Source organism: Molothrus aeneus, chromosome 1, assembly GCF_037042795.1.
Source record: "Molothrus aeneus isolate 106 chromosome 1, BPBGC_Maene_1.0, whole genome shotgun sequence".
Taxonomy (NCBI): domain Eukaryota; kingdom Metazoa; phylum Chordata; class Aves; order Passeriformes; family Icteridae; genus Molothrus; species Molothrus aeneus.
This window is the reverse complement of record NC_089646.1, coordinates 120,911,985-120,921,870: the sequence shown is the minus strand read 5'-3', so window position 1 is coordinate 120,921,870 and position 9,886 is coordinate 120,911,985. Positions and strand designations below refer to the sequence as shown.

At 45.6% G+C, this 9,886-nt stretch overlaps 1 protein-coding gene across 1 annotated transcript; it reads left to right on the top strand.

Moving 5' to 3' along the window:
* Positions 1-1,738: 1,738 nt before the first annotated feature.
* RPL7 (ribosomal protein L7) lies at positions 1,739-9,406 on the top strand. The gene is made up of 7 exons (XM_066563905.1): positions 1,739-1,821; positions 2,938-3,040; positions 3,769-3,935; positions 4,591-4,728; positions 5,083-5,192; positions 6,311-6,521; positions 9,342-9,406. The coding sequence occupies exons 1-6, from the start codon at positions 1,808-1,810 to the stop codon at positions 6,517-6,519; spliced, it is 741 nt and encodes a 246-aa protein (XP_066420002.1). The 5' UTR covers positions 1,739-1,807; the 3' UTR covers positions 6,520-6,521; positions 9,342-9,406.
* The last annotated feature ends 480 nt before the right edge of the window (positions 9,407-9,886 follow it).

Sequence of the window (9,886 nt, the reverse complement as noted above, 5' to 3'; positions counted from 1 at the left end):
ATGAGAGGAACGCGCACGGGCGCTGAAGGTTCGTGCTCGGGGCTAGAGACTCAGGGAAGCTGGAAGCCCACAGGAATCACCGGGCCACCACAGGATGCACGATGCCCGCGTGCCTGGGGATCCTCTGCTGAGCTGTGAGAAACCGCTCAGGAAAACCTTCATGGCTTCTTGGTCTGTCAGCCAAGTACAGAGGTCACTGATATCGCACCCGCCACTGACTGAAATAGGAGCTCACAGGTGCCAGCACACGGAAAGTATTTTCTTTGGTGCGATAACAGCGGCCGCTCCCTGTAGCTGGGCACCCTGCGGCCACCCGGCGCCGGAGCATCCCGCACCTCCATTTGCCAGTTCCAAAGGATAAGGACCAGAGCGTGCCCTTGCGATTTCCCACACATGGGTGTGCAGGACTCATCCCACTGCCTCTGCTCGCCTGCAGCCGTGTGCCTTAAGTGCACGACGCTGCGCTTTCTTCCCTGTGTAGCCGCCAGTTTTCAGAAAAGTTGTGGGAACTTTGGGAACGCTGCCTCTCGGATTGAGCACAAATTCGAGTTCAAAAGTTTTGGAAGAACGTGCAGACAACCTCTTAAGTAAATATTGCAGGTGGTTTTGCGTGCTGATTTTAATCCACGCCCTTTATAATACTGCTAATGAGATCAAGTAATACAAACGTCTGTATTAGCACAAAATAACACTATAGTAAAAAAATGTAACTAGGATCCAAAGTACTCTCAATAATGTTCTCAAGCGTTAGTGCTACACCTCTGCGTGCTGTTACTTGGCAGCAAATAAAGTCAGTAAACGCAGAGGTCGGCATTCCTTATGTCTACACGGTTTTTTACACCGGACAGTCCTTTGCTGCTCAGAGTTCCACTAATTTCTCTTCTTCCCGTGTGTGTGTAGTGATGTGCCGGTGTCTCTGGGTGATTTTAGGCGCGCACAGGATGAGACTTAGGAGCCACAACCCTGAGCAGCCTTCCAAGCTGCTGTGGTGGGGAGCGCTGCTTCCTGAGCCGCCCTCCCTGCTCCACGGTGCAGTTACTGATTCTGTACGGCGAACCGAAAAGATGCCCAGCCTGATCAAAACACATCCCGGCACAAAGGCAGCCCATGGTTCCCGTTCGCCCGTGCGTCCCGGTGAAGGATCTTGCGGGCAGCATTCCCCCCAGCTCCATTCCCGCCGCGGTACTGAGCGCGGGCGGGAGGTGGCGTAAAGGACGGGGTTTAGGGCTGGAATAGGGGAAATCCTGCCGCAGAAAGCCCGCTGGCAGCCCCGACACCCAGAGCTGCTGTCAGCCTCCTGCAGGGAAGGCCGGCTCTGGTGGCGGAGAGGGTCCCGCCCGGCCCGGGACAAAACCGGTGCTCGGGACACAGCCCGTGCTCAGACACAGCCGGTGCTCGGGACACAGACAGTGCTCGGGACACCACCGGTTCTGGCACACAGCCCGTGCTTGGGAACACAGCCGATACTCTGGAAGTAGCCGGTGCCCGGGACACTGCCAATGCTCGGAAAACAGTTGATCTCGGGACACAGCCCGTGCCCGGGACACAGCGGATCCCGGGACACAGCCCATGCCCGAGACGCAGCGGATCCCGAGACACCGCCGGCTCCGGCCCTGCTGGGCCGAAGCAGTTCCCGGACGCTTTTACCTCAGGCACTCGCCAGACACCCCGGCGCTCGCACGGCGGTCAGGCACAACGCTGGACGTCCAAACCCGGGGTCCTGCCGGCGGGCAGGGCCTTGCCTGCGCGGGCGAATGAGCTAAGAGCGCGCCGCGCACGCGCACGCCCCTCTCTTCCGGCGCTGACCATGGCGGACAAGGAGTGAGTCCCGTCCCTCCCGCCGCCATCCGCCGCCATCCGCGGCCGCCGCGCCGCCCGAGCCTTGCCCACACCGCCCCCGGGGCCCCCGCGCCTCCGCCGGGGCTGGGAGCCGTGGGACGGGAGGGACCGGCGCGGCGGAGATGGAGCCGCCACCGGCCCGGCCCTTCCGCGGGCGGCGGCTGCGGCCGCAGGCCTTTGGCGGGGTGGGGAGGGGGAGCGGGCCCCGAGCGCCGTCGCGGCCGGGAATGGCGGGCCGGGGCGGCGAGTTCCTCCGGGCTGGGTGGCGAGCAGTCCTGTGCTGGGGCTGGAGCAGGGAGTGATTGTCCGCCGGGCTGGTGTAGGCGCTCGTCAGGGTGGTTGGGGTTCTGTAAACGCTGTTCTGGCAAGTTTTGTCCTGTCTAAGAGTTTTAAATCTCCGGGACAAGAGAGAACGGGGCACAGAGTGATGTCAGGAAGCTCTGCCTGAAGTTGAGGAGAAACTTCTCTTCCGTACGGGTGACCATGCACTGGAACAGGTTGCCCAGAGAGGTTATGGAGTCTCCCTCCCGGGGATGTTCAGAACCATCCGGGTGCAATCCTGGATGCAAATGTGCTCTGGGACTCTTCGGCTTGAGCAGGGAGGTTGGACCAGATGACCCATTGTGGTCCCTTCCAGCATCACCCACTCTGGGATAGTCTGAGCAAGTTGAGAGTCCTGTCAAATAAATTTCACAGTACTTTCAAATAAGCTTTTGCTGCTCAAGTACCTGTTGAAACGTTCATTGATCAGAGAGAAGTTACCTTGAAACGTCTTTGTTTTCTTACTACTTGTAGCAAAGTAGAACAGGTCTGTGTAGTTATGGTTGTGTGCAGCTCTGGTGGGTCTGTCAGGGTTTCTTGTTTGGCACAAAATGTGCATGGTGCAGGTTCTGAACCAGAAAATCACCCAGCTCAGTCCCAGGGAGTTGTCCTGGGATGCTGTTCCAGGCCTGGGAACAGTGAGGATGAGGAAGATGCAGTGAAGTGGCTCAAGGTAGCAAGGCCTGCACAGGTTTGAGAGTTTTGATGTTTGTCACATGTACTGCCACTGAGTTTCTTTCCACCAGCTAAAAGCTTTTTATTTCTGCTCTCATTTAGAGTAAAGAAGGTGCCCTCTGTGCCCGAGAGCCTGCTGAAGAAGCGGCAGGCCTATGCGGTCATGAAAGCCAAACGTCAGAAGAAGATTTTGGCTATAAAAAAGGTGAATATTCTCTGTCCTTTCACTGAGATTGCTTATCTGCTGCAGTAGCAGCTGCTACTACTGCTAATGTGATGCAGTACAGAAATTCACAGGTTGTTGATATTTTCTTGAAGCTTTGGACTAAAATAGGCTTTTAGTGGCTGATAAATAGGCTTTTAGTGGGCAGAGTTAAGGGTGAAGCGTACAGCTGTCTGTAAGGTACGGGGCAGGAGGTTACAGCCTTTTTAAGGGGAGTTTGGTGTGTGATCAGAGAATCCTAGAAATATAGGGGCTTGGAAGGGGGCTTAAAGATCATTTAGTTCCAAGCCCTGTGCCATGGACTGGGATACCTTCCACTAGACCTGGTTGCTCAAAGATCCAGTCCAACCTGGCTTTGAACACAGTTAGGGTGGGCCTATCCACAGCTGCCCCGGGCAACCCATTCCAGTGTCTCACTGTCTTCGCAATTCAGCATTTCTTCCTTAGATCTAACCCAAATTGTCCATCTTTCAATTTGTACCCATTACTCTTCATTACCACAGTGCTGATGAAGAGTCAGGAATGATAGCATTGTTTGCTGTGTAGCGGCCTGCCAGCTTCTCTGGAGCATCACTGAGGGTTGTTCTGAGCTGTGTGAGACTGATCTGTGTTACCTGGGGGCAGTTCTAGAGTATGGCATGTTACCTGAAGGTGATTTTCATGTGTTAAAAGGCATTTTCTAACTTTAAACAATTTCCAAATTGTTGCAGTACCGCAAGGCACAAAGGAAGCTCATCTATGCGAGAGCCCAGGCTTACCACAAGGAGTACAGGCACATGTACAGGCAGGAGATCCGCATGGCCAGGATGGCCCGGAAAGCTGGCAATTACTACGTGCCAGCTGAGCCCAAACTGGCATTTGTGATCAGGATAAGAGGGTAAGCTTGGGTACAGATATAAGCAATTTTATGTTCAAAGGTATTAAAGGTGGCTTTCTTGTTACCTGTTTTGAGGGCTTAAATACCCTCAAAACAGGTAACAAGATAAAGCCTTCTACAAGTGGCCTGAGAAGTTGTTGGTAGATATTGTACAGGCCCTTGAAGTGTGTTTAATTAAGGGCTAAATAATTTTGCTGCCTACTGTCCTGGGGAATCCCTGATTTTTAAGAAGACAAGGCTGAAAATAACATGCAGACAATTACTGTTTCTCACCTTTAACTTGATAAAATTACATGCTCCTATTCCCAAACATTCTGCTGAGCTGTTCCTCAAGTGTTTGGTTTGTTCTACTCTGGTAAAGTGTAAGAGAAAACTAAAAAAAAAGTGTGATTGGAAGAATTATATTCATGATGGTGCAAGGCTACTTCTAAATTGTTTCAGTATAATACTTAGTTCTTTTCATGGAAATGGATGTTTTAACTTCATACTGAAATATATTGCAATAGTAAGTTAATTTACTAAGCTTGCTTTGTGTAATTCATGAAATGTGGTTTTGTATGGGAGCAGTGCTGTTGTGTTTTGGGGTTGTTTTTTAACCTGATACCTCGTGTTTCTGGGATGTTGATAACTCAGGCTGTTCCACTTTCCTCTCCAGTACCAATGGTGTCAGCCCTAAGGTTCGCAAGGTTCTGCAGCTTCTTCGCCTGCGGCAGATTTTTAATGGCACCTTTGTAAAACTCAACAAAGCCTCTATCAACATGTTGCGGATTGTTGAACCCTACATTGCCTGGGGGTGAGTGAAAGGCACAAGGCCCAGTTGTACCTAATCAGGGTGCAAGTGTTGAGTGGGTTTTGCATTTTGCTATGCTGGACTTGCAGGGGTTTTTAATCTTCTGTGTGCTTTCCTGTCTTTGAATTGAAAATGTGGTTAAGGCAGTGCTTTAAAGGTAACGGCTGCTAGGTATGATTGCACTCTCATACTGGTGTTCTTGGTGTGAGATTTGCTTTTGTGTTTACATGTGGGACATGCTGAAATGATCTTTAATTGTTTGGTATGGAAGTCCAAGTCAGGGACGTTAAAGCTGCCCTGAAATGAGGCTTGCAAAGACTTAAAACTCCTTTTTTGAACGTGACTGTTTTGTTTCAGTTACCCCAACCTGAAGTCTGTGCATGAGCTGATCTACAAGCGAGGTTACGGCAAGATCAACAAGCAGCGCATTGCTCTGACTGACAACCGCCTGATCCAGAAACGCCTTGGTAACTTCTGCTGGGCAAACGGGGAGCCAGCTGCGTGCCTCGGGGGGATCAGTGCTCAGCTGGGCAGCTGTCCTCAAGTGTCACTGCAGTGCACTGGTGTTCAGTTATGATCTCTACTTCTGTCCTAATTGTTAAATGCTAAGCAAGCTGGAAGTAACTTCCATCATAAAGTATTGAAAACAGGTGTAAAGAATCAAATTTTAGCCTTTTAAATTTGTAATGTTAAATGTAACCTCCTCGACCTTTATGGGGTCAGTAGGTCTTTGAGTAAAGAAAAACTGCTGTAGCATGAAAGAGTCATCATAGCTTTGAACTTTCAGACTTCAATACTAGACATTTTGTCTTTGACTTTTGTGATCTGGTAAACAGAATTTTTAAACTTGTTGAAAGAACTAGGTAGTAGTGATCAGTGTATTCAGTAAAAGCAAAACATGGTGAACAGTTGGGATACGTGCTGCTCTGGGAAGCTCCCTTCTTTTGCAGTCTTGCCAGAATAAGTGAAAATGACCACTCAAGTATCTCCCTTTTTTGGGCACTTAATTTGCATTTTCCTTCAGATTAGGCTGTGTCATGCCTCTTTCTTTTCCTGTGCAGGGGATAAGCATTCAAAAGATACATGTATTCTGTTGTAATCTCTTTTTAGCGCTGTGTTTTACAAGAGTTAACTTGTAACATATTGCTGAAGACTCTGGAAAAGCATTAAGGAAACATGCTGTAGCATCTATTCAGCAGCCTAACCTAATAGCTAGTGAGTTTCCTTGAGTTGCACATTGCAGCAATTTAGGTGTGTTTAATCTAGCTTTTCTCCAAAGAACAGTGTTTTGCTAAGATTCAGTAAGTGCGGGTTGTTTTTTTGTTGTTCCTCGCTGCTGACAGCAAATATTTAACAGTTGAAACTGATGCCTCTTGCCAAGTATGCCATCTAAATATTTACTTGGCTGCAGATAATCCATTTTAATTGGAAAAGTCAGTCATCCAGTTTCATGACAAAGTGAGTGGTTTCTGACTTCCTGAAGTTTATCAAAATAAGTAGGCATGACAGTAACAAAATGATAATTTTTAGTTTGTTATTGACCAGTGCCTCTGAAGTCTTTCTGAAAACTGTGTCTGAATTTTAGGAAAGCTTGGCATCATCTGCATGGAAGATGTCATCCATGAAATTTACACTGTTGGCAAGAACTTCAAAGTTGTGAACAACTTCCTTTGGCCCTTCAAGTTATCCTCTCCTCGGGGTGGAATGAAGAAGAAAACAATCCACTTTGTGGAAGGTGGGGATGCTGGTAACAGAGAAGACCAGATCAACAGACTCATAAGGAGAATGAACTAATGGTGAGACACTGCCCAAGGCTGTTCAGCTCTGCAGGCTGCTGTCATTTGTCACACATTCAATTTTAATAGATGCTCACTCATTCTTGGCTGGTGCCTACAGTATAAAGCTACTTGAACAACATAGTGTTTTATTTTGGAAGTCTGGTTTTATTTTGGAAGTCTTACTAAAGCTTAAACATTTAGGAAGTTAAATTGTCAGTGTCACTGATATGTTTAGGAGATACAAAGATTACCAATAACTTGTTTTAAGGCCTTATTTGGTTTTATGTTGGGAAGCTTTGAGATCTTGGCTAAAACTTTTAAGCCTCATTAATAACCTGTGAATATGATTGAAGTCTTGTGATTGCAAGTACCATTTTTTTTCAGGTTTTCTAGAAAAGTCTGATTAGGACTGGTCTAAATTTTCAGCTTGTTCAAGCTTCAGAATGATTCATTTAAAGCTTTCCTATATAGTGACCAAGTTGGTAATTTTGAAAGACTGATTTGCCCATTTGAATAGTCTGACCTTTAGAAATGAGAAGGTTTGTTAACACTTAAAGTGATTTAACAGTGACTGCTGAGTCCTAAAGGTAGGACCTACTCCAATCAATGTCTTACCTGTTGTTGTCACTCTGCTGTTCCTGCTTTGGTGAGAAGTCTCTACCATTCAAAGCCAACACATTTTGCAGAATTCTTGTACTTCGCTTTGCTTTTTAGACACTGAACTACCTTCAGTGTTGCCCATATCTTCGTTTCAGTCAAATATCTTTTTGGTTTGACAGGTATGCTGGAATTTAAGAAAATTTCATTGTTTTAGGGTGTTTGGAAAAGTTATCAAACAAAAACCTAATTTTCCCCAAACTAATTCCTCCGGAGTCAAAATGGCGTTTTTTTGGTTGGCTTGTGGGATTTGTTTGGTGTGGGGTTTTTGTTTGGTTGGTTTTTGTGGGGTTCTGTTTTTTCTTTTAGATCAGATACATAGTTTTCATACGAATTTCTGGCTTCAGAGGATTGGTCCATAAAAATGGGTAGTGTTGTGACTTTACAGTTTAAAACATGGAAAAGTTCCATTTGGATGATTCAGAATTGAATTTTCTGAAATTCAGAAATCAAAGTTTCTGAGGGAAAGGAAGTTTTATGTTGTTTTGTTTTGCTGTTTTGTTTTCTTTTCCCCTCAAGTCTTTTAAAAATAGTGTTATGGCCAAGACACAGCAAATTGAGCTCATTGGGCTCTGCTTTCTGTCCAAAGAGCTAAAGGAGGTCTAGAAAATACTTGCCATGTGATTGACAGCGTTAATTCTTGAAGCTTTTTTGTAGGCCACTGATTTCCTCAGTTGAAGCTCCTTGCATGTTGTGCTATTACCTCCCATCTGTGAAGTCAGCTGAGTTTTAAAGCACTGCTTACATGGCATGTGGAAATTCCAACTTCAGGAAAACAGTTCCTTACTGGGGACAGTGTTCTTGAAAAGCTTTTTAGCTCAACTATGGGAAGTTGTTGGTAACTCTGAGGAGCAGAATTGCTGTAATGTTTGGTGCCTGGGGTGATGTTAAGTTACTCCCACTACCATTCTTGTAGAAATTTTGCTGCTGGTGGCAGGAACTTGAGGGTTCAGTACTGGCAAATGTGTCCTTGAAGTTAGTGCATAACCAAGGCTGAGGAGGACTGTGTGCTCTTGTCTGGTTTCTGAGCATGATGCTGTTTTTAATGAAAACATTGCAGCTTTTCTGCCAGTATAGATCCTTTCTGCTCTGTCTTCCCTGCCAAAGGAAAGGCAGATCTATACTGGTAGTGTTGTTTTCAGGAGCCTTCCTAGAGATGGGAAGCTTCTCGCTCGCTATTGCAGTTGTTGTAAATGCCTTTGAGGGTTGGTGTTTTGGCAGAGAAACAAGGGATATTCATTCATGTTTTTCACTGGACTTGCAGCTCAGCATCCCATATAAGTGGCATACATTAGAGCTTTACTTCATCTTTTAATTTAGGAAGTGACCTTGCAGTTTCTTATTTTATGCTTTTAAGCAGTTGTTACACTTTTTCTGCAGTCTAAATCTAAGATAACTGATTGTTCTTGTCTCTTCAACTTTCTTTTCCTGCTGTTGGGAATAGAATGCATGTTTAAAATTCAAGTAGCCTACATGTAGAAAATAGAAGAATGTTGTAGTTTCTCCTGAGGTTGTGGGCAAACTAGAGTAGTAGGTTCAGGTGACATACTGGCAGCACTCTCGAGGTAATGTCATTATGAAGGGCTGTGTATCTAAGAGTATTCCTCTTTCCTATAAGTAGATAGTTTCCTGCTGTTTGTCTTTATTTCTTGTTCTATTTGTCACTTACTTCTTAAGTGATATTCTCAAGTGAATGAAAAAAATAGACTTCCAGTACTGATTCCTTTGTATAGAGTGGGAGGAAAGAGCATGGTACTTGAAAGCAAATGTTGACAATCAGTATTGGCAATACACTGAATTTCATCAGTTTTTCAAGCAAACTTTACAGGAACTGGACCTAAGTCAGCTTTTTTGCTTTCATTTTTGTATGTGAACAGTCTTTGAAATGTGCCAAAAATGAGAGTGCAGCAAAAGTTAGAATATGCACAATGTCTTGGCATGTCTTTAAATATCAAGTATAGGTAGCAGTGGTTCAAGGTAGAAATGTTTATCCTGTTAGGTCTGGTACTCAAAATCTCTGTTTGCAGTGAAGAGATGTTAATGTAGAAATTAGTTACTGTGTGTGAGACTGCTGCAGTCTTAAATCCAGCCAAAATTAAAAACTGTAAAAATGTATTATTACTTTTTCATGTTTGAGATCTGCATGTGCCTAATGATACCTTTTTCTTCTTTGCCTTGCAGGTAAAGATGCCCAGCTGCAATATTTCAAAGTCTGGTCTGTTAATAAAAGAGTCTTGCACAAAACAGTCTGTTGTCTCGATTGGTCTCTTTTTGCGATCCTCTTCTGAAGTGGCAGTGTTTGTGAGATTCAGTTTGGAGTCATGTGTTTTAAAGAGCCATAGTTTGAATTAGCAGTATGTAGATACTGCTTAACCTTCATTTGGAGGAAGAAAATTTGGAAGCATTTGTGCAGGTAGCAGATGAGGTTTTGAGTTGCAACAATAAATGACAAACTGAGCTGTGTGCTGTTGTTGAGTGGGCAGGGTTCCTGCTTAGTTGTAGTGCACCAGAAAGCTGTGTGAAAATCTTTTTATGTAAAGAAAGCAGCAAGTGTAAATCTGTTCTTAACATCTTAAGATCAGAGAATCATGGAATGGCCTGTGTTGGAAGGGATCTTCAAGATAAAATCTAGTTTCCATGCCCCTGCCACGAACACCTTTCACTAAACCAGGTTGTTCAGAGCTTCATCCAACCTGGCCTTGAGCACTTCCAGCACTTCCATCCAC

What these genes read in the sequence shown, in the direction of transcription:
- RPL7 (XM_066563905.1), top strand. An exon ending in TTTGTGATCAGGATAAGAGG is followed by an intron (nt 3,936 to 4,590) that starts GTAAGCTTGGGT and finishes TTTCCTCTCCAG; the next exon opens with TACCAATGGTGTCAGCCCTA. An exon ending in CCTGATCCAGAAACGCCTTG is followed by an intron (nt 5,193 to 6,310) that starts GTAACTTCTGCT and finishes TCTGAATTTTAG; the next exon opens with GAAAGCTTGGCATCATCTGC.